The sequence below is a fragment of the Caretta caretta genome, chromosome 2 (assembly GCF_965140235.1).
Source record: "Caretta caretta isolate rCarCar2 chromosome 2, rCarCar1.hap1, whole genome shotgun sequence".
Classification (NCBI taxonomy): Eukaryota; Metazoa; Chordata; order Testudines; family Cheloniidae; genus Caretta; species Caretta caretta.
In genome coordinates this window covers 32,532,495-32,557,975 of record NC_134207.1, presented here as the reverse complement: position 1 = coordinate 32,557,975, position 25,481 = coordinate 32,532,495, and the positions used below count along the sequence as shown (strand labels likewise).

Sequence of the window (25,481 nt, the reverse complement as noted above, 5' to 3'; positions counted from 1 at the left end):
TTTCCCAGGGTCGCTACCCTTGATATCAGCAGATCTTTGATTGCATTGGCTACTTGCATCACAGCAGCCCCAACAGTAGATTTGCCCACTCCAAATGGATTCCCGACTGACCAGTAGCTTTCTGGTGTTGCAAGATTCCACAGGGCTATTGCCACTTGCTTCTCAACTGTGAGGGCTGCTCTCATCACGGTATTCTTGCACCTCAGGGCAGCGGAAAGCACGTCAGAGTTCCATGTAAGTGCCCTTACGCATGCAAAAGTTTCGCAGCCACTGGGAATCGTCCCAGACCTGCAACACTATGCGGCCCCACCAGTCTGTGCTTGTTTCCTGGGCCCAAAATCAGCGTTCCACTGCATGAACCTGCACCATGATGCTCACATTGCCAGGGCCCGTGCTTTGAGAGAAGTCTGTGTTCATGTCCTCATCACCGCGCTGACGTCGCCTACTCGCCCAGTTTCACTTTGCCAGGTTCTGGTGCTGCATTATACTGCTGGATAATGAGTGTGCTGTTTAATGTGCTCCTAATTGCCCAAGTGATCTGAGCGGGCTCCATGCTTGCCGTGGTATGGCGTCTGCACAGAAAAAAGGCGCGGAACGATTGTCTGCCATTGCTTTGATGGAGGGAGGGGCGACTAACGACATGGCTTACAGGGTTGGCTTACAGGGAATTAAAATCAACAAAGGGGGTGGCTTTACATTAAGGAGAAACAAAAATAACTGTCACACAGAATGGCCCCCTCAAGGACTGAACTCAAAATCCTGGGTTTAGCAGGCCAACGCTCAACCCGCCGAGCTATCCCTCCCCCTACTATTTTAGGCAGACTGAATCTCCATTAAACTTTTCAAGGTGCCCCTAACAGACCTAACCGAAACCATTGTCAGCCATTTATTTCATGGAGGGAGGGGGGGAGGAAATGAATACAAAACAAATCCAGTGTATTTCTTGTTTTGATCTGCTCCATCTATCTTTTAGATCTTTGGCTGGCAGCAGATGGTGCAGTAGGACTGCTAGCCATCCTCATCTCCTGGCTGCTCGCCAGAAGACGGTGCAATAGGACTGCTGGCAGGACTAAAGAGAATGACCTGGTCGAGTCACTCCTATTTTAGTCCCTGCGCCCATGTCTGCCCAGGCGCTCCTGACCAACCTTACCGAGGTTGCCAAGAGCACCTTGGACATGATGACGATAGTTATCAGGCCTATTGCACCGTCTGCTACCATAAGACAATGGGCTGTTGCTGTGTAGCAATGCAGTACCGCGTCTGCCAGCACCCAGGAGACATACGGTGACAGTGAGCTGAGTGGGCTCCATGCTTGCTGTGGTATGGCGTCTGCACAGGTAACTCAGGAAAAAAAGCACGAAACGATTGTCTGCTGATGCTTTCACGGGAGGGAGGGCCTGACGACATGTACCCAGAACGACCCAGAATTCCAATGGGCGGCGGAGACTGTGGGAACTGTGGGATAGCTACCCACAGTGCAACGCTCCAGAAGTCGACGCTAGCCACAGTACTATGGAAGCAGTCCACTGAGATAATGCACTTAGAGCATTTTGTGTGGGGACACACACAATCGACTATATAAAAACGATTTCTAAAAACCGACTTCTATAAATTCGACCCAATTTCATAGTGTAGACATACCCTGAGACTCCCTTCTGATAACAAAAATTACTGCATGACCCCAAGACGGTGGGACTGAAGCCTGAACCCACCTGAGCCCTGCCGCCACAGGTGGGGGAGTCATAGCAGAAGCCCAAGGTCTTCAGTCTCAGATAGGGGGCCTGTAATCTGAGTCCCACCACCCAGCACTGAAGCCCTTGGACTACGGCCCTGGGCAGTGGGGCTCGGGCTTCGGCTTCAGCCCAAGCGAGTCTAAGCCAGCCCTGGTGACCCAACAAAAACAGGGTTGTGACCCACTTTGGGGTCCCGACCCAGTTTGAGAACCACTGTTCTAAGATAAAAATCAAGTAAAACCTTAAACTCTTCCTCCCTCATTCACTTTTAGACATCATAAAAACACCCAGAAGATCCTTTAAAAAACCTTTTGCAGATCAGCTTTGACCCACATTTATGTAACCACCTATTGTTTGTGTTTTAAATACAACCTGTTGGTCTTCTGTCCATGTATATTATTTGAGACTGACAGGATCACTTTTTTCCCTTTCCAAATTCAACTTCCCTACCCAATACAATCATGAATGGACCATGTTTAAAACGTAAGAAAAATATATACCAGGACAAAGAAATCATTTATCCAGTCTGGTATCTTGCTGTTGAATCCTGCCAATGCAAAATGCAAGATGAAGATGCTCAGATTTTCAAAAATAGGACCCTGAAGTTAAGCTCATAAATCCATAATTAGACACCAAAATGAGTGATCTGATTTTCAAGAGTGCTGAATATTCAGCATCTCTAACTGACATTAAGGTTATAATTTATACACAATTCCCTCTTTTTCCTGTATTATCTCCTTGCCTTCCATGCTTTTTTGATTATGATTTTGATTTTGATTTGATTATGATAAAAAAGGAAATGTGAGACTAATGAACTCCTCCAAAACACCTAATGATATGACAGCCTGATTCAGTAGTCATTAAAAATATAGGTTTCAGAGTAACAGCCGTGTTAGTCTGTATAGCCATTTACAACACACACTTTGCTTCTCTACAAAAGAAAAAGGACACTAAACTTTCTAAACTACTACATGCCACAAGGGGCCACAGCAATGGTTCCCTCAACCCACCCAGCAATATTGTTAACCTATCCAACTACACTCTCAGCCCAGCAGAAGCAGCTGTCCTATCTCGGGGCCTCTCCTTCTGCCCCTCCACCCCCACAAACGTGAAACAGTTCTGTGGTGACCTAGAATCCTATTTTTGACGTCTCCGACTCAAGGAATATTTCCAACATACCTCTGAACAACATACTAATCCACAGAAACCTCCCTACCAACACTACAAAAAGAAGGATTCTAGGTGGACTCCTCCTGAAGGTCAAAACAGCAGACTGGACTTCTACATAGAGTGCTTCCGCCAACATGCACGGGCTGAAATTGTGGAAAAGCAGCATCACTTGCCCCATAACCTCAGCCGTGCAGAACACAATGCCATCCACAGCCTCAGAAACAACTCTGACATCATAATCAAAAAGGCTGACAAAGGAGGTGCTGTCATCATCATGAATAGGTCGGAATATGAACAACAGGCTGCTCAGCAGCTCTCCAACACCACTTTCTACAAGTCATTACCCTCTGATCCCACTGAGAGTTACCAAAAGAAACTACAGCATTTGCTCAAGAAACTCCCTGAAAAAGCATAAGATCAAATCCGCACAGACACACCCCTGGAACCCCGACCTGCGATATTCTATCTACCACCCAAGATCCATAAACCTGGAAATCCTGGGCGCCCTATCATCTCAGGCATTGGCACCCTGACAGCAGGATTGTCTGGCTATGTAGACTCCCTCCTCAGGCCCTACGCTACCAGCACTCCCAGCTATCTTCGAGACACCACTGACTTCCTGAGGAAACTACAATCCATCGATGATCTTCCTGATAACACCATCCTGGCCACTATGGATGTGGAAGCTCTCTACACCAACATTCCACACAAAGATAGACTACAAGCTGTCAAGAACACTATCCCCGATAATGTCACGGCTAACCTGATGGCTGAACTTTGTGACTTTGTCCTTACCCATAACTATTTTACATTTGGGGACAATGTATACCTTCAGATCAGCGGCACTGCTATGGGTACCCGCATGGCCCCACAGTATGCCAACATTTTTATGGCTCACTTAGAACAACGCTTCCTCAGCTCTCGTCCCCTAACGCCCCTACTCTACTTGCGCTATATTGATGACATCTGCATCATCTGGACCCATGGAAAAGAAGCCCTTGAGGAATTCCACCATGATTTCAACAATTTCCATCCCACCATCAACCTCAGCCTGGTCCAGTCCACACAAGAGATCCACTTCCTGGACACTACAGTGCTAATAAACAATGGTCACATAAACACCACCCTATATCGGAAACCTACTGATCGCTATTCCTACCTACATGCCTCCAGCTTTCACCCTGACCACACCACACGATCCATCATCTACAGCCAAGCTCTGTGATACAACCGCATTTGCTCCAACCCCTCAGAGAGAGACGAACACCTACAAGAACTCTATCAAGCATTCTTACAACTACAATACCCATCTGCGGAAGTGAAGAAACAGGTTGATAGAGCCAGAAGAGTTCCCAGAAGTCACCTACTACAGGACAGGCCTAACAAAGAAAATAACAGAACGCCATTAGCCGTCGCCTTCAGCCCCCAACTAAAACTCCTCCAACGCATTATTAAGGATCTACAACCTATCCTGAAGGATGACCCAACACACTCACAAATCTTGGGAGACAGGCCAGTCCTTGCCTACAGACAGCCCCCCAACCTGAAGCAAATACTCACCAGCAACCACATACCGCACAACAGAACCACTAACCCAGGAACCTATCCTTGCAACAAAGCCCGTTGCCAACTGTGCCCACATATCTATTCAGGGGACACCATCACAGGGCCTAATAACATCAGCCACACTATCAGAGGCTCGTTCACCTGCACATCCACCAATGTGATATATGCCATCATGTGCCAGCAATGCCCCTCTGCCATGTACATTGGTCAAACTGGACAGTCTCTACGTAAAAGAATAAATGGACACAAATCAGATGTCAAGAATTATAACATTCATAAACCAGTCGGAGAACACTTCAATCTCTCTGGTCACGTGATTACAGACATGAAAGTTGCGATATTACAACAAAAAAACTTCAAATCCAGACTCCAGCGAGAAACTGTTGAATTGGAATTCATTTGCAAATTGGATACAATTAACTTAGGCTTGAATAGAGACTGGGAGTGGCTAAGTCATTATGCAAGGTAACCTATTTCCCCTTGTTTTTTCCTACTCCCCCTCAGACGTTCTTGTTAAACCCTGGATTTGTGCTGGAAATGGCCCACCTTGATTATCATACAAATTGTAAGGAGAGTGGTCACTTTAGATAAGCTATTAGCAGCAGGAGAGCGAGGTGGGGCGAGGTATTTTTTCATGCTTTGTGTGTATAAAAAGATCTTCTACACTTTCCACAGTATGCATCCGATGAAGTGAGCTGTAGCTCACGAAAGCTTATGTTCAAATAAATTGGTTAATCTCTAAGGTGCCACAAGTACTCCTTTTCTTTTTATTAAAAATATAACCATCTAAACTGTTAAACAATTATTGGTGTTTTATCACAGCAGCTTCACTTCAAATGAGGCATTATTCTGGATACTTCCTATACTGCAGATAGAAAAGGAAAAAAGACAAAGAAAAGGAGGAAGTACAATACAGACTAAATAAAGAGGAACATGAGAAAAACAAAGACTACGAAGATCAAACTAAGGACAGGTCTACAGTACCACTTATGTTGATATAACTTATGTTGCTCAGGGATTTGAAGAAGCCACCCCGTGAGCAATGCAAATTACAGCAACCTAAGCACAGTCCACACAAGCACTATGTCGGTGCTTGCCTGCAGACATAGCTTCCATCTCCTATGGAGGTTGAGTAATTATGCCGACGGGAGAAATCTCTCCTTTCGGCATAGAGCATCTTCACCAGACGCGCTGCACCTGCGCTAATATAGCACTTCTAGTGTAGACTAGTGCTAAGTAAAGCAACATAGAATCAAAGAAATGAATCAGGAATTAAGGAAGAACTGACAAGCGTAATAAGGAGACAACTGAAAGTAAAAAACTGAGGAAAAAAGAGCTGGAAAAATAATACCTGAAGGAGAAACAGGACAGGGACAGAACCTGATGTAGACTGCTGGTTGAGACACATTTTATATTTCAATGTATTTAAAAAGGAGTACTGCCAGTTGAGTACCTGCATATTTTTATAATGAAAGTGGTGGGAGGGCACTACATTTCAAAATGAGAAACCCTAATACCACCAAAATATTTTCTGGTGCAACAATGGAAACTACATCCGCTTTTATAAAATCCTGGGGAAATATGGTACATATAAAAAACATGAACAACTTCTCCAGTAATTTACTTGTGTTCGAGGCCAAATACACCCTTTTTGTATAAAAAGGGTCAGCAGGAGATCAAGGAAACAGTGCACTGTTGATAAATGAGAAATGTCTTGTTACATATCCTGAAGTCACAATCATACTATTTAAACAATGTCTATGTACTTAGTGATCCTCATCATCTGTGCCCATTATGTATTTTTGTGAAAACCTAGGCTTTGTCTGCCTTTGACCCACTGTATTTCTGAAGGGACTTGAAACTCCTCATATCTTCCAGATGTAATTAAAAATTAGGCCTGAATTCACAATATGTACACGTGTATACAAAACAAATTGGATTTAAGGTAAGTACCATTTTAATAAGCAGTAGCAAGATGGACCAGCTGATGAGCCGATGTAAGAACATATTGCTCAACTGCCTTTTGGGCCTACTTGAATTCAGATTAGAAATGACAGTGTATTACACAAAGCTGTCAGAGCAATTAGAAAGCTAGTAACTGAGAAGTTGCAAATTAATTCCCCAACGGTGATATACTGAGTTGCTGTATTTGCATCACTACACTGATTGAACTACACCACTCATTTAAAAAGCTTGTTGGAGGGCAGAATGAAAGAGCAAGCAAGAGCAGAAGTCAGTCATTTCAGCTCCCTTATTTTGACTTGATTTTTAAGCTTCCATTGAAACATCGGATTTTCTATAGGGTGAAGTAGGCTATAATATCTAGCAAGTTGCGCACTGACGAATATGTGAGAGAAACAAGTCTTTCCTGACCCCTGTAACACCCTACAACTCAAATACAAGTGTCAACAATAGAGCAATGACACAGGGCTATGCTCAGGGTTGTGTCACAGGAGACCACACACCTTTCAACCTCTAATTGAGAAGAGAGGAAATAGGGAGTCTTAACTCTAAGTGTCCAAATAGTCTCAAATTCAGGTTTCAGAACTGTACATCACCACCTATCTGGTCCTTCAAAGATCACAATTCACTCCTCCAACCAGAACAGGGAAATCGGTACCTGACAGATCTAACGTAAGAGAATAAAAAAATCTGGAAAATAATCTTCACACTCGGAAGTACCTATCTTAAAAGGAGCATTTAACCAAAATGAATTTCCACAAAACCTCCTTTGCAAACAAAGTTGGAGGCCCAGATTTCAACCCCAAATGTAACTGTTGGAAAGAGAGAGAAAAGAAAAATGAAATTCAGGGTTATGTTCCATCAATCACATTTCAGCCACTTCCAGTACTGCCAATCTCAAGTGTTCGAACAACATGAGTTAGGACCTTCCCCCCAGCAAAAAAAAAAAAAAAAAAATCACAAGACTTAATCATGAGCTTTCTGAAAAATAATAAATTTGGGATTTGTCTTCTGATTTTTGAGCCTTTAAGCTAAACTTGGTCACATCTTCCAGCTTTTCTTCACATCTATGGGGACTAGAAACTTACTTTTAAAAAAAAAAAAATCATAGAATTGAAGCACTGGAAGGGACCTTAAGAGGTCTTCTAGTCCAGTCCCCTGCACTCATGGCAAGACTAAGTATTATCTAGACCATCCATGACCATCCTTGTCTAACCTGCTCTTAAATATATCCAATGAGAGATTCCACAACCTCCCTAGGCAATTATTCCAGAGATTACTAGACTGGCAGTCAAGAAGTTTTTGTCCAACCTAAACTGCCCTTGCTGCAATTTAAGCTATTGCTTCTTATCTTATCCTCAGAGGTTAAAGAAAAAAAATTTCTCCCTCCTCCTTGTAGCAACCTTTTATGTACCTGAAAACTGGTTTTATCATGTCCCCCCTCAATCTTCTCCAGACTAAACAAACCCAATGTTTTCATTCTCTAGACTTTTAATAATTTTTGTTGCTTTTCTCTGGACTCTCTCCAATTTGTCCACATTTCTTGAAACGTGGTGCCCAGAACTGGACACGATACTCCAGGTGAGGCCTAATCAGCACAGAGTAGAGTGGAAGAATTACTTCTTGTGTCTTGCTTACTACACTCCTGCTAATTCTGAGATGTATGATGTTCACTTTTTTTTGGAAGTGTTACACTGTTGACTCATTTAGCTTGTGATCCACTATGACCCCCAGATCCCTTTCCACAAAACTCCTTCCTAGGCAGTCATTTCCCATTTTGTATGTGTGCAACGGATTGTTCCTTCCTAAGTGGAGTACTTTGCATTTGTCCTTATCGAATTTCATCCTATTTATTTCAGACCCTTTCTCCAGCTTGTCCAGATCTTTTTGAATTATAATCCTATCCTCCAAAGCACTTGCAACTCCTCCCATCTTGGTATCATCTGCAAACTTTATAAGTGTACTCTCTATGCCATTATCTAAATCATTGGTGAAGATATGATATTGAACAGAACCAGACCCAGAACTGATCCCTGCGGGATCTCATTTGATCAGCTTGACTGTGAACCACAGTCACTTCCAGCTTGACTGTGAACCACTGATAACTACTCTCTAGGAACATTTTTCCAACCAGTTATGCATCAACCTTATAGTAGCTCCAGCTAGATTGTATTTCCCTAGTTTGTTTATGAGAGTCAAGATTCTCATGTAATGCCATCTTCAGGAGCTGGGCCTCAAGAAAAATACAGTAAATATTGCAAGATTCTCAGTAAAATCATGAGACTTGACAATACTGCTCTTCTTCCTGTTCTGGTCCACCTATGACCTGTGTATTGGGGATCAGTCTTGTTGGATAAAGGCTTATTTACAGTGCATTAGTAAGCGACAACTGGGGTGTAAATTCCAGTGTGCACCATCTTTTTGCACGCTAACTGTCTGTGTGAACCCTGTTAAACCCTGTGAACACTAGAAGTTCTTTAGTGAGTGCTGATATAGTCTCACATAAATAGTTAGTACACTACACACTGGCGTGCACTACAATTTACACCTTAGCTTGTGCATACTAATGCACTGTGTAGACAAGCCCTAAATGATTAAAAAAAGATTCCACAGCTTCTCAGATTTTTAGATTTTGTCCTCACGCAGTTCTATATCCTTGCTATTAATTAGATTAAACCAGATTTCCACTGAGACTGGAACAGTAGTGTCTGCTTCTATTCTGTCAAGTGCCTCCCAAGCCTCCTTCAATTGCTTCTGTAAGGGCTTGTCTACATGGGGACAGCCAGGAAAATTAAGACAAATTAACCAGAGGTGTGACATGAAAGCACATTAGTTAAAGTACACTAAACCTCTGTGGGCACACTCATTCAGAAGTAGTGTGACCTTAGTTCACTGTAGCTGAAGGAGGATAAAGCTCCAATGAAAAACACCTGTTCTTCAGTAAGTGTTCTTGGAGATGCAATGCAGATTTGTTTTCCACTCAGGTGTGAGGACACCTAGTGTACCAACAGTCAGAAACACTTCCTCTCCCCCCCCCCCCCACACACACACACAGAGCAATACCCAGTAGGGTGGCATTGATGCCCTACACCTCCTTGTAACACCTCCCAAGGCTATATAAGGGCAGTGCTTCCCCAGCACCTCTCATTTCTTTCACACCAAAGAGGATGTTCAATACTCCAAGGAAGGGACAGAGCGTGTGTCATGGAATACACATCTACATTCCCATCTTAAAACAACAACAGTTACTGAACAAATAAGTAACCATTTTTTCTTCTTCAAACAGTTGCAGATGTGTATTTTCAAGTGGCTCCAAAGCATTACCACTTGAAGGTGGATTCAGAGTCTAAACAAGAACTGCAATATTGCTATATCAGAGTTCACATCATATCTGGAAGTGGCAGTAACTGCAGAATGTCAAGTAACACTATGCACTGAGGACCACATAGCTTTGGTGAAGCCAAGAGCTCAAACAGCAGATCCATAAGCGCCACCAATACAGTGAGGTCCCAAGAGGAGTGTGTTTAATAAATGGATAGAAGTGTGTGACTCCCTTGAGAAACCTAGCCACCGTAGGACTGGAGAATACCAAGCCCTCTTGTGCTGAGGAATGGAGAGCAGAGATTGCAGCAAGGTGCACCCTCAGAGAACTCAATAAAATGCCAGAGCATTTCAAGTGTTAAAGATGCTCTTGCTTCTGCTGGTTGTATCCCATGAGAAGTGGGCCAAACGGAGAACCTCTCTCACTTGGCCAGGTAAGTATACCATTGTTAATTGCCTTCTGGTGTTGAGTACAATCTTTTGAACTACAAAGAAACAAGCCCACTCCTCCTAATCTAACCATTCATAAGCCATGCTGTGAGGTGGATTCTGCACAAATCTGGATGTAGCATTCGACTGTGTTACTGCGATAGTAGCTCTGGGAAGTGGAGCAGAGGGAGAGGAAGCTGAACAGAGAGACTGAGGAGGTCTGAAAAAACAGTACTGTCTTGGCCAGACCAATCAGGATGAATCTGATATGGTCTTGCCTCAACTTGTGAACAACCTGTGGGATCTGATGGATTGGGGATAACGTACATTAGAACCTGGATTCAGTCCAACATAAAGGCACTGGGAGGGTCACAATCCAGGCTCACTCACCAAGAACAAAAGTGGTGACATTTCTTGTTTTCTTCTGTAACAAACAAATCAACTTTAGAGATGTTCCACAGGAGAAAAAAGCAGCAAGTCACAGCCCACGTGATGGGCAATATTTGAAGCCCATGGAGTGCTGCTTAACCTACAGTGGTGGGCAGCGCAAAACTAACTATGAACTCTAAACCGAATGTAATAAACTAACACTACACTACAACGCCTATCTGCTGCTAATTTATACTACTAAGGTCTGAGCCACAAACTATGATGCAGAAGAAAAGCCATGAGGAGAAAACCAACACAGGGAATTCTGATTCAGGCTGCAGGTGGTAAGAAGGAGCTGTAGGGAGAGGGGTCAGGGCAGTGCCAACCTTATATAGCTTTGAGAGGAGCCACAAGGACTATAGGGCATGCATGCCACCCCAACAGATCCTGTTACAAGAAAAATGTCTCCAGCTCTCGGTGCACTAGGCAATCATACACTTGAGTGGAATACACATCTGCAACCACTCAAAGAACTACTAAAATAAATTTACTTCTGAATAAGACCTGAATAATAAGGTCTACACGACAGGTTAGGTCGACCTAACTCCATACACTACAACATTGATCCTACCGACGTAAGTCGCCCCCTAAGCCAATCTAATAACTCCACCTCCGCAAGAGGCATAGCTCTTAGATCAATGTAGTTAGGGTGATACAGTATCTTTGTAGACATTGCATTACCTCCATTGCCTGTTGGCTGTCAGCCCCTGGCAGCGGGGGGAGCCTCCAGCTATGAGCCCTGCGCATGACTCACAGCTCAGGCTGTCAGCCCCCAGCAGCAGGGAGGGCCTCCAGCTGCAAGTCCCGCACAGGGCTCACAGCAGCCTACAATACCCCACACAGTTAAGTTGATCAAGATAAAATATACATTTTACATAAAGTCCTTCTCAACCTCAACGCAAATCTCAACATATGATACTTGGATGCAAATGGAGAAGTACAATACTCTCAAGAGTTCCACTGAATATCACTGAGAAACTGAGGCATCAGTCCTCCTAAACCACCATGAAGCTGAATGTGATAGTGGAAGAATTTTTACATTTCCACACTGTGCTTTTGGCCAAGATGATGTTACTTTTCTCTCAACTAGGTTTAAAGAGTGTTCTGAACACCACACTGCAGTTTAGAACAATTGCACATGATCATGATTAGCACTCATCTTTTTCATTTTATGTTTGTCATCTGATAAAGTGGCAAAGACTTCCTTGTCCTCATCTCTGCATTTGTGGATGGCATCTTCAGTAAGCTAGTTATAACAGTTACTTCCATCACATCTGTTCATGTATGTAAAGCACTTTGATCCTCAGAGGAAAGTTGCTACAGAAGTAGATATCTTGTAGACTCTAGCAGAAGAGAAAGTATTTACCTGCTTTTTTTTAAATCTGATAAGTAATGAAGGAAGGACACAAGATCTATCCCCTTGGAAAATGAATCAGGACTTAGAATATATTTATTCATTTCATTTTTTATTTTGATAGATATTGCCACTTAAGTCAATGGCAACACTCCTTAACTACATGATATCAATGAGTATCATGTACAGATATACATTTGATAGATATGAGTGGTGAAGCATGCTCATAGTGAGTGATCTTATTGAAGTTTCTGTATACAAATTCATTTTCATACCTTTAAAAAGTTCTCTCTCCATCTCAAACAAAATAGTCATGAAACAAGTGATTTCTCTGCTTAGAATATGAGGATGTGACAAGTAATCAGACTTTAATAGAATAAAAAAAAAACTCATGGGAGGATATTAATGAGTCTTTGTGATATTTCCCTAATTGTTGCCAAGGGATTTCTGTAGAGTGAGTTGTAGTATGAAAGAATATCCATATGATTTCAATTAACTGCATATGACAGATGACAACTACTGTCTCTTGTGAAGTAGGGCAATTATGTTCTTGATTAAATGCTCAAAAAATTATAGTTAGAGAGAGTATTTCACTATTTTTAACAAAGGAAAAAGTTAGACTTCAGTATGATGGGATCCATAAAACCCTTCCTTTCTCAGCCCAGCAATACAGTAAAACTACAAATAATTGGCCTTGTTGCAAGCCCACTCTTCACAAAGGCTTCCCTTGGATAGGTTTCTTTCTCCCAGGCATTTCTGCTGGGTATACTGACTGTCCCCTGAGATTTGGCAAAGTCCAAAACACACAGGTAAAGTTTCTGTATCTCTAGGAGAGACTGTCAACTCCTTCTACAGCCTCAATTTATGAGGGGAAAGCAGCTTATAGAGTGTCACTCAAAGCCCTACTATGGGGGTATTTCATGCCTAGTAGCTTTGGGTAAACACTTTTAGCTCAAGAAAGAGGGGAGCACCAACCCATCCACATACTTGAATGCTCCAGTTTCAAGTCCTAAACAGAATGAGCAACCTGGGTTCCCTCCTAACTATGAACTGCCACTGTGGACCCACTTAATCTCTCAGTGGTGGTTTCTTTCAGCCCATAGATTTGTTTTGCAGTCCAATCACTGAAATGGATTAGCATAGCCATGGAGACTCGCATGCTCAGTCTTAAAGGGTCAGATATCTCATTACTGCCACTAAGTGTAATTGTGGCTTAAATCCATGACAGCAGGGTTAAACCAAGTTCTGTAGAGTTCAGAGATAAGAGTATGAAAAGACTGCATGGTGCTGAAAGCAACTATGCAGAAGATTGTGTATCTAAAAGTTAAGGTGACAAAGCAATATGGAAGTTGTCTAGGCCATTTGAAGGAAGACAGGCGAAATAGGGTATCTGGATAATCTTTTGGTGAGACAGACGATCTCCTTCCTCATCCCCTTTTTTGAGTCACCTAAGGATTCCCCTCCATTTTCGTCTCTAACAATGCCACTCTTCAACCTCATCATTGCAGCCAACTTGCTTTCAATCAAGGTAAATTGGAAAGTATATGTAATCACCACTGATTTTAAACATCTACAAGATTATAATTAAGTGATTAGATATTCCCTCCCACCTCCTAAAATCTTTAACAGCCTTCATTTCAAACCCAGACATAGCCTAGGAAAACCCCCACATTTCAGTAAGGAATGGGATATGAGAAAGGAACAGGAAACGAATAGTGAATGACAAATTTGTATTTTATAGGCTTAATAGTCTCTATAATCCTCAAACTGTAACGATGTTCCACAATTCCACTGACACATTATATAACTTTATCACTGTTTTGAAAACAGAATTAGCTGCCGAGTCATTCACTACCAGAGAAAATCTTATCATGTGAATGATCTATCAGTATTTCATTTTGCCTCTTACCGTAAAATGTTAATCAAGAAAATGCATGAGGCACTACTGTTTAAATTAACTAGATCCAATTATGAACAAAGTGTTTATCTAAACAAAAGAAAATGTTTAAATCCATATTGATAAGTGAAAAGTGTTGAGTCAATCAAAACATAAACTTAACACCAAATCACAAATTTTCAGCCATGTTCCTACATCACACTACCTGTAAAGGTTGTCCAATTAAATATAAGCCTCAATTGTGAGAAATATAGACTTACTTCACAGGGGATGGACATGTCCAAAGCTAAAAATACTAAAATGGCATTTACAAAAGTTAATATCACCAGTAACATGTTCTCCTATTCCCCATGAATCCCAAGGTCGGCTTATTACAATTATTGTTAAGTACAACACCAGGCATTTATCAGAAACACTGTGTCCAGGTAGTATTTCCTCTTGCAGAATTACCTTATAATGGAAATTGCTAAATCCAGATAAAACAGCCTCAAAATATAGCATAGATTCTACTACTGGAGAATGCTGATATAAAACCACAGAACCACCATCTTTTCTGGTTTAGTCTAATTCAGTGTTTTTCAAAGGTCGGGTCGCGACACAGTACTAGGTCATGACATGTCAGGCACTGGGTCGCTGTGGTCAGCACTAATCCTTACCTGTTTCGACACCATGCTGCGCCCGCAAGTGGCCAGCAGCGGGTCCAGCAGGGGGGCCCACAGGGCTCTGCACGCTGCCCCCACCCCGAGCACTGGCTCTGCACTCCCAATAGCCAGGAACCAGCCAATGGGAACTGGGGGGGGGGGGGGGGCGCGGCGGCGCCTGCGAGTGAGGGTCGTGCGCCTCCGCCTAGGAGCTGGACCTGCTGCTGGCCGCTTCCGGGGCGCAGCGTGGTCCGTGGTGCCAGGACAGGTGGGAAGGCTGCCTCTGCACCCCCACTGTGCCGCTGACTGGGAGCCGCCGGAGATAAGTCCGTGCCACAACCCCACGCCCCAATCCCTTGCCCCAGCCCTGAGACCCCCCCCAAACCTGGAACTCCTTCCTGCACCCCAAGCCCCTCATCCCCAGCCTCACCCCAGAGCCTGCACCCCGAGCCCAGAGCCCTGACCCCCTCATTCCCAGCCCCACCCTGCAGCCCTCACTCCTGCACCCCAACCTTCTGCCCCAGTCCTGAGCCCCTCCCACACCCAAACCTCTCATTCCCAGCTCCGTTGGGTCACGGGCATCAAGAATTTTCTTCAACTGGTCCCCAGAAAAAGAGTTTGAAAACCACTGGTCTAATTTACTCAGATTCCACTGAGTAAACCCAAAGGTCCTTCACCCATCTACTTGGCCCAAATTAAGTTTTTGGTCTGTACATGCCAGAGGTGCCCTCATCACTAACTCCCACCCATCACAACCTCTCTCTTTTTATGCTTATACAGTGAAGAGATTTTTCAAATTGAACAAAGAACATGAAGGAGAATTAAGGAGGACCATTTTGCCAACTAGAAAAGGGTGCCCACTCTTTTCTTCCCTTCATCCAGTCACTAGGCACCCTCCTCTTCCCCTTTCAGAATGAAAATAAAGGAGGACCCTTTTCAGAAAAGGAAGAGCTGGGATAAAACAGCACTGAAACCCATCACTTCCTTGGTTTTTGTTTCAAACCCCACACCCTACCTTGCACCCTTCTCTTTCTCCAAGTCATAGAAAACCACCCATGGTCCCTTCTGATCTTGGTATCTAGTCTGACCTCTCGTATAACAAAAGCCATAGAACTCCCCCTCAACATTCCCCCCACTCCCCTTCTATACTCTCCTCCCCCTAGATTTTCCCCTCTTCAGTTTTTTGTGCTTGCATATTTCATTTTCTTTTCTCTTGTCCCACCACACCTCATTTTTTTTAAAAAAGAAAATATATTCTTACCAGAGTCACTGATAAATTCATAACCCTTCCAAGTTGATCAACATAGTAGACATTATCCTGGTACCAAGAATCAAGGTGTAGGTAATTATACATGCCAAAGGCACGCATGTGGTCCAGGGTATACTGATCATCTCGAAGTTTCACTTCTGCTACAGCTGAAAAATAAAGCCAGAAAGACTTATTTTACTTCTATTTTAACAACTAGAAAATACAGTTAAACATAATTCCTCCCATCCTCAGTCTCCTTAAGCCAGTCTGCATGCAAAAAACTTTAAAACCCTTAAGCTTTCAGCACAAATTTGAAAGGCAAACCACCCAACTACAAGGTCAAAAGGCTAATAGTGTAATATCATAGAATATCAGGGTTGGAAGGGACCTCAGGAGGTCATCTAGTCCAACCCCCTGCTCAAAGCAGGACCAATCCCCAACTAAATCATCCCAGCCAGGGCTTTGTCAAGCCTGACCTTAAAAACTTCTAAGGAAGGAGATTCCACCACCTCCTTAGGTAATGCATTCCAGTGCTTCACCACCCTCCTAGGGAAAAAGTTTTTCCTAATATCCAATCTAAACCTCCCCCACTGCAACTTGAGACCATTACTCCTTGTTCTGTCATCTACTACCACTGAGAACAGTCTAGATCCTCTTTGGAACCCCCTTTCAGGTAGTTGAAAGCAGCTATCGAATCCCCCCTCATTCTTCTCTTCTGCAGACTAAACAATCCCAGTTCCCTCAGTCTCTCCTCATAAGTCATGTGTTCCAGTCCCCTAATCATTTTTGTTGCTCTCTGCTGGACGCTTTCCAGTTTTTCCACATCCTTCTTTCCACATCCTTCTTGTAGCGTGGGGCCCAAAACTGGACACAGCACTCCAGATAAGGCCTCACCAATGTCGAATAGAGGGGAACAATCACGTCCCTCGATCTGCTGGCAATGCCCCTACTTATACAGCCCAAAATGCCATTGGCCTTCTTGGCAACAACGGCACACTGTTGACTCATATCCAGCTTCTCGTCCACTGTAACTCCTAGGTCCTTTTCTGCAGAACTGCTGCCTTGCCATTCGGCCCCTAGTCTGTAGCGTTGCATGGGATTCTTCCGTCCTAAGTGCAGGACTCTGCACATGTCCTTGTTGAACTTCATCAGATTTCTTTTGGCCCAATCCTCTAATTTGTCTAGGTCCCTCTGTATCCTACCCTCCAGCATATCACCACTACCATTTGTGACTTGGCTCTACACTGTCCCTCCCCCACACATGGTGAGGAAATCACCATGAAACTTCAGCAGATGAAGCACATAGGCAGCCGGTGAGAACATCAGTTGTGATAAACTCACTCCAAATCCATTCAAGAGCATACAGGTTTCTGAAAGAAGTACACCACCATAATAAGGAAAGAAAAAAGTGTCTACTCTACCTCCATCACAATTGCAAAACCACAGCCAGCAGGGTTATTCCGCCTGGCAATCTGGACTTCATAATCCAGCCACTGGGTCAAATCACCAGCCACTAAAAGGCAGAAAACTCTGAACCAGAGTTGACCGCATTAGCCACCATGCCACTATTTGATGGTATATGGCCTCAACACACTCACTGAAGCTGAAGGAGTCTACTGAACCTCCCTCTTGGCTAATAAATATCAAACTATTCACGGCTAATGGAAGTTACCAACACCTCCTTCAGAGAAGCAAATCTACCACTCACCTTGAAAAATACTATCATCCATCCAATCCTCAAAACAAACAAACAAAAAAAACCTACCAGAACTCCTCAGTCCTTAAGATCTCTCAGCATTTTTTTCCCTGGGTAGTTTAGCAGGGCCACTTCTCTGGATGAGGTGTTTTAATCTGCCCACTCCTACAAAAGTCATTGATAAAGTAGCAACAAAGAATCACACATCACCATATGACATTAGGTTTCAGACCAGGGCACAGTCTATACCGAGAAAGTTAATGGAAAAAAATCCTGTCATGTTCTTATATAAAACCTTTATAAAATGACTATGTAAGCATGCCTTTTCATAGCTGTTGATACTTGCAACTTAACAATAGCAACCCCACGGCAGCCCAAATCATGTGGCTTTGCAGAACTGTACAATAGATTTCAGCTTCTCTGCAGTGAATAAGAAGTTACTGTCCCATTCCACAAGCTTTCAGAGGATTTTCTTAAAGTATCAAAAATGGAGAGAGAAAAAAAAAAACATACCAGCGATGATTGGAATCAGTAAGCCTTTATTTTTTGTTCATATTAATTAAGTGCTAACTATTGTAAAATATTCAAAGATAAATTAAAGAGAGCTAGTTCCAAATGGCACTCTAGAAGTGTTTGTGAAATGAAGCTTTATCAAAGAGATGTTATCCTGACCTAATGAGTTTTTAAAAACTGGATATGTTTAGTGAGGGGGAAAAAAAAGACTGAAGGAGGACATGATAAGTCTTCAGACATGTTAAGGTTGGTTATAAAGAGAACAGTGATTAATAGTTCTCCATGTGCACTGAAGATAGCACAAGAGGTAACCTGCAGCAAGGGAGATGTAGTTTAGGAAAAACTTTCTAACTACAAGGGTAGTTAAGCACCTGAATAAGCTTTCAAGGGAGGTTGTGGAATCCCAGTCACTGGAGATTTTCATGAATAGGGTAGACAAACACCTGTCAGAGATGGTCTAGGTATATTTGGTCCTACCTAAGTGTGGGGATGGTCTGGATGACCTCTCAAGGCTCCTTCCAGCCCTATATGGCTATGATCCCCAAAATGAAAGACCAGAGAACAGGGTGAGTATATTGTAATTATTTAAAAACTAACAGGAAAGATCGTCCAAGACAATTCTTTCAGTGGAACCAAAGAATTGGAACATCTGCTCCATGTACTGATATATTAACAAAACTAATCTTTTTGGCATAGTACAATTCCTATACTGAAGCATTTTCACCTAGAAAGCAATAGATATTGTCTCACTTGATAACAAGCTTTTCAAACACAACAATGGGAGCTGCGGAGCCAGTGCAGCACGCAAAGCCACCTAGCCATGCCTCCACCCAGGAGCAGCAGGGACATGTTGCCGCTTCCAGGGAGCCACGCAGAGCCAGGTAGGGAGCCTGCCTGCTCCACACCAACCGGACTATAACCCAGACTTTTAATGAAGATCAGAAATGCTGGTTTATAGAGCTTTCCGGTTGGTAAAGTACTGGATAACACAGCTTTTACTGTAATAGAAAAGAAATTTCATCCTTGAAAAAAGTGTATTATTCTCTTGATTAAAATATTAGCATTTCCACAACACTTTAAATTCCAGAAACATATAAATCAATTTATAAAGAATAGTTTAGGTATTAAAATGAAACAAAAAAACCATGGCAGAAAAGGTCCAGCTATTTAAATGGCCAACTTTTACATTTTTGGGAAGTATTGTTTACAAAGAGGTTTAGAATGGACACTAATGGAAGTGGCAAGGGAAGTATGAAGAAGAGTAGGTGTGAACAGAATGGGGAGGTAGAGCTTAACAGTGATTCATTTTAATTTGTATAGACTAACAGGTTAGTAGTAAACCATTTTTGGGTCCCTTTTATTGCACATTCACTCAGCTATGAAAGAAATTATACAAGAAATTAAACAATATATTTCAGTCCTATTGCGTAAGTTTACCGGGGAATGGATTATAAATCACAATTTACAATAAAAATGTCCTAATCAACTTCTATAACATAGCAGCCTATCAAATTAGCATAAACAGGCTTTCTCCCCCACAAATTACATTTATTTTCCATAGATTAAATACCAATACCATTTTTGTAAGTATAATTGAAGAATAAAGCAAGATAGAACATAAAGCTTTTCTCTTCAGACTTACTGCCAGAACACAAAGGACTACTAGGAAAGCTGCAGTAACCCATAGAGACGTAATTATTAATTCACTTCAGTGCATTGCTTAAAATGTGTGGTAATTCACATTCTGCTTGTGCACAGTTTCCCAGCACTTAAAACTTATTCTAAATCAAGTTTCATCAAAGATATCAATTGCACTTATCCTGCTGAGGAGCCATTGCAAGTATGAACTTTCACATTAAAAATGAGGGAAAGACCATCCTTTGAACAGAAGCACCTCTGTAAAACAAGCATCATGTGGTTGGCTGCTTCTCTCACACACACAGCCCAATTTTATTTCTGCGGGATGGGCAGGATGGAAGAAAGGCACATTGGATTAGCAATCGTTCAGCACGTTAGCACCTAGATAGGGGAATACGAACAACAAGATAAATACCATTAACATTTTGCTTCTGTTAGTCTATCTTGAAAAGGGAGTCTCTGCATAGGGTTGCTCCTTGGGGGGAGGGAACCATATGTTTAACACAGTGAGGGCCTGATCCTTGTTGGACCCTTTGGGCACTACTGTGATACAAATATCAAACTACTACTTATACTGCTGGATGTCTCTGGCATTTGATCATGTTGGCCATCAATACCCCTGTTGTGTCTCAGAGAGAAAGCAGGGATGAACAGAACACTCAGATGGTTCCATCCGTTCCTTTCAGACTGAATCCACAGGGTTGAAGAGCAACTATTCTTCTACGTCTAGAACTTTCACTTGTGGAGTCCTACAAGGCTCAACCCTCTCCTACTCTATTCAACAACTACAAGAAGCTGAAGGGGGAGATTTTGAAATAGCATAAGCAGAAAAGCCAGCAGTACATAGACAACACCCAGCTCTACATTTTGCTAACATCAAATGCTAACAGCATTAACTCCTACTATCTTGATGCTTAAGAGCACCCATATGAGGCTTAGAAGGATTAGATTTTTATCGGTAAATGTCAATTTTACCACACACAAACCAACAAAAAATATTTCCATTGATAATTAAAATTTACAGCTATAGAAAGAAAAATCATTCTTGACAGACTGAAGGATACTTTGTAAATTTTCACATGATGTTGACAATTTGTGCTTTAACAGGTTTAAAGCTTTAACTTTTTGAAACTCAGCATTTACTGTCAGTAAATTGTCTGACCTCTCCCCATATTTTCCCACATCTGTGGAAAATTTGAATTGAAAAAAAAAATGCTTAAAACCCATAATATTGCACAACTGAAAAATTAAAATCAATAAAAATAGAAAAATGCTTAAAAACAGATATCCACCAAAACTACATGAAAAAATTGAATTCTGCCAATCCTATCAACAGTTGACTAAAACTAAACTGCTGCAGGATGGAGGCTGCATGATGGGGGAAAAGAAGAATTGCAAAGAATTCCCCATATCTATGTTACCCTCCTCCATCATAGTAATTTGCCATTCAGTCATTTTTTTGGACTCCTTGTTACTTTTACATACTAATAGTCAAATTAGACAAATAGTCATGGCTGCTAAAATCTCTAAAACACAACTGGGCAGAAGTCTGTGCCTCATACTACAAGATTTTGATTTGGCCATAGCAGTTCACACATTCACAATTTGACTATTGCAATGCATCATGCCTAGGAATAAAGCCACCAATTCTGAAAAAGGTCCACTTGGCTCTAAATTCAGTAATCTGCCTGTTCATCAACAGTGTGCGCTATGAACATTCTGCTCTCTGCACTGGTTCCCTCTAGAATAACGTCATTAAATTCAAGATTTTAGTCTCAACATTCAAAGCACTCCATGGAACTCTCCCCACCCCCATGCTCCCTTTATGCAACTACAACTTCTATGAAGCTATGCTATATCAACAAGGGTGAGACTCATGAGAATGGGGGACAGAGCTCTTGCAGCACACAAAAAGATAATATAAAGATCTGGAATGACCAATTACTCAAGATACTGGATGGTTTGGACATGTGCTTCAGTGAATGGACTAATCTGTTTAATTTCCCTCCTGAAATAATTTCAGAAAGCACTGAACACTTGAAACTACTTTATATAAAATCTATTAATGGGATCCAGGTATTGTATGAAATTGAGATGTTATTAAACAAGTCCCAAGTGTGGGACTTAAGGTCTCATGTTGTACTTTTTTTAAAATGTCCAAATTAATGGTTATATTAAATAACTGAAATAAGATGCTGGTAAACTACTCCTGGGAGAATATTGCACCACTCCACACATGCAGAATTCATGTCCCCTGCAGCTATTTTTTCCTCCATAGAAAATACATTCTGTCAAAGAGGCACTGCAGTTATGCCTTTCACCCGCCAGGGTCTGCTGTGGCACCAGAACTGAGGGCAGCTGGCTCACTGACCAGCAACGGATAGAGAGGAGAGTATGCATTCTTCACAGCACCCTGCCTGCGGAACCAAGTGACGAGGCACAGGATATGGACAGAGCATGGCACATAAGGCTGCTGGGAGTCACAGATGGAGATTCAGAAGGGCTAGTGGGGGGACAGACTGGGGCAGGGGCTGAATAAATGGGAGTGCAGGGACACATGGGGACAGGGCAGATGTGCCTGACTGAATGGGAGAGACTAAGGGTCAGGCCAGGGTCTGCATGGGGGAGGTCAACTCCCTAACACCCCCCAACACACACATCCCCCCAAAAAAACCCTGTTCCATACTTCTCCCACCCACACCCAGCAACATTCCTGGTTCACTCCCAGGATCCTTCCCAGCAATTACTTCCCCCTCCCTCAGCTTCTCCATTAACCCAGACTCTCCCAAGCCTTTGCACTGCTTCTGAGAGGTGCAGGAAATCCATTTCTGTATTGTAGTTTAAATGAATTGTTACTCATAGTTCTATATTAATATGCCTAATAAAGAATCTATTTGTCAAAAAACCTTTGCTCTATCTTTTTGGTTGTCTGTATTGTTAGATGTACTTGCTGAGAGATATTTTGAAATAAATTACTAAAATAATTGAAACTGGCATGATTATATTGTGTTATTTTGACAAATATGCAGAATTTTTAATTTTTGGCACAGAATTCCCCCAGGCATAGCAATAATCTGAAGGATACTTATACCAAAAAGTTTTGCTTAAGAAACTCTTCAGCCCTAAGTAAATAAAATGAAGCAGGTTCTACAAATAAAAGAAGCCTGTGCACAAGTGCCATCTGCTGTCATTTTACCAAATGCTTAGGGAGTGTTTATGGGAGAAGGGCCTAAAGGAAGTTTAGCCCTTTCCTTCTACAGTCCAGAAGGCTCAAGTTTTCCTGGCAGTCCTAAGAGAGATGAAGAGGAAAGCAAAAGAACTGAGGGCAAAAAATAAAAAGGGAGCCAAGAGATTAAAGGAGGTAAATCAGGAGCAGAGGTTAGGCTAAAAGAAAATGACTGAGAATTTAAGCCAGATCAGTCAGAAAAGAAATGTTGTTTCTACAAAAAAAAACTAATTCTGAAGAACAGGAACGCTTCAGGAAACAGTGTTTGAGTCACTGGTTCAAATCCATCCAGGAAAAAAACCCCCCCCAAATAATACTTTTTGTAAAACCTGGGATTTTTTCAGTAAAAATTGGTTTAAACTGAAAGCAAAGGGGCTTAAATGTGAGGAAGCACCTCCAGGACACTCAAACCAGCATCATCATCAGCCCTAGTACTGTAGTGTGTTTTTGTTTGCCTTTTAAGAAGTGTGTCAAGAACTTTCAGAAGGAAAGAGGCCTCCTTACCCACCTTTGAAAGTTTTGGTATTTGTTTTTTGGGTTTTTTTAATTGATACTAACTATTTTTCTGTAGTGATAGGGCACTGTCCCGCAAGTGATTTTTTTAAAATGAAATCTGATAAAGGTCTGTCACCATAAGCATTGTCCAATGAACCAGCAGCAGCAAAGTAACTGTCTCACAAGCTTTTCTAGATGTTTTATTGTCTTCAATACATTCTAGGTTGAAAAACTACTAGTAAACATTTTTATAACGGTTTATTAACTTGTGTTCATTTTGGACACAAAGTGCTTACTATGCTCCCACATATTGTTATTCTTTGCTTTGCAATGCCACCCTGTGGATGAAACCTAATACTTCATGTATGCTTATCGAAATACTGCACTGGAAAAAGTTCATATCAATTCTCAGCTTGTGTCAATCCGCGTAGCTCTCATTTGTTGTCCAAATATATCAGTTGTATAAGCAGTATACGCCGACTTCTTTGCTTCCGCGCAGGAAAATGACTTTACAGAGAAGCCACAAAAAAGCAGTCATGCAACTCTGCCCAGCAGTATGTTTTGGGTGCCCAGAGCAGCTGACAGAGAGGTAAATCACTGTGGGGCAGGACTGAGGAAAACCTGGCTGGTGGCTCCTACCCTGTGCTGGGCTCAGCTGCTAGTCCCAGCTGAGTTGGGGAGGACGGGACTTTCTCAGACAGCATCCAGGGCCGGGTCAGACCCACCCCCAGATTTCAGGAAGTTCTGCAAACTCCCACCCACCACCACCCCATTTCTTGCACCCATCACTCCTCAGTTGCAGGGGGAGGGATCACTGTACAGGGAGCTGCTTCCCCATCCACCTAACTACGTGCATCCAGACCCTTTTGCCAAGCCTCACCCCCCCCCCGCACCCAGAACCTCTTCTGCCAAGCCTCATTTCTCCTGCACCTGGAACACCCCAATGAGCCCCCTGCACCCAGATCCCCACTCCCCCAGCATCTGGGCCCCGCACCGAACCCCCCACACCCAGACCTCCCTGCCGAGCTCTATTCCCCCCCACACACCCAGACTCCCCCAGCTGAGCCCTAACCACTTTTACCTGGACCCTCCCTGCAGAATCCCATTACCATTGCACCCAGAACCCCTCAACAAGCCCCTGTGTATCCAGATCCCCCCTGCACCCACCACTGAGCTGCCCACATCCAGATTGCCCCACTCAGAACCCTCTCAACTCACACCTGTATCCCTCTACACTTGGATTCTGCTGGGCTGAGCCTCCCTGCCCACACCTGGTGCACCTGGCATAGAGGGACAGGGGGTATTTCTGCGGCAGGCCCAGTCCTTGCGCTGTGCCACGGTCGGGTGCAGCCTCAGCGCTGAGTCCGTGTCCTGCGGACGGAGCTGCAGAGTGATCTCCCACCTCTGCAGAGCCAGTGGCCTGTGCTCCCCGGTGCCATACTGAAGTCTCCACTTTTATTTGACAAATAAAATCTGCAGAATTTTAAAATATTGTGTGCATAATTTTTTTTTGGCACAAAATTTTTCATTTTTTTTGGTGCAGAATACCCTCAGGAGTAATTTTTCCGAGATGACACCATTTTAATCATCAAGAAAATGTCAAATGCATGTTTTTAATTAGGTGACACTTTCATCCATGTTCAGAAATTTCTGGAGAAAAAAAGTGTCTCATGACGTTTACCTCCATTTATTTATACTTCTAAAAAGATTAGCGGGTACTTTTTTAATGTGCAAATTATACAGCCAAAATGAAATGGTTTTCTTTTGCACCCATATTGGACACAGGAGCATCATATTTAAGTCAGCGTGTGGACACTTTTGTTTAGGATGAAATTTTAATGCTGGGAGTCTGCCTCAGGCTGCCCTTTTAAAAAAAAATTCAGCCATGTCTGAGAGGGAGACTAGTAAAAATACATTGTTGTACACATTAAAACATTCCAGAGACCTTTTCTGAACAGCTCTAGTGCTCCTACGCTTTGGAGCAGGGATTTAAAATTTGGCATCATAGAAGTTAATGCCTTTTGAAGTCCCTGTGGAAATTCACCTACATTTGGTTAAGTTAAAAGCCTTTGTAAAAATCAGTTTACACATGCTCAGTAAAGATTTCCTATATTTTAGCAATTCAGTTCACTAAGATCCCATCCACACTGAACATGCTCCAG

The 25,481-nt window shown here is 42.6% G+C and overlaps 1 protein-coding gene across 1 annotated transcript in view; it reads right to left on the bottom strand.

Moving 5' to 3' along the window:
• The window catches only part of NUDCD1 (NudC domain containing 1), a 149,342-nt gene that overhangs the window by 119,869 nt on the left and 3,992 nt on the right, over nt 1–25,481 (bottom strand). Inside the window, exon 2 of the mRNA XM_048841496.2 lies at nt 15,764–15,918. Coding sequence (XP_048697453.1) covers nt 15,764–15,918 — 155 coding nt within the window. The remainder of the gene's footprint in view (nt 1–15,763; nt 15,919–25,481) is intronic.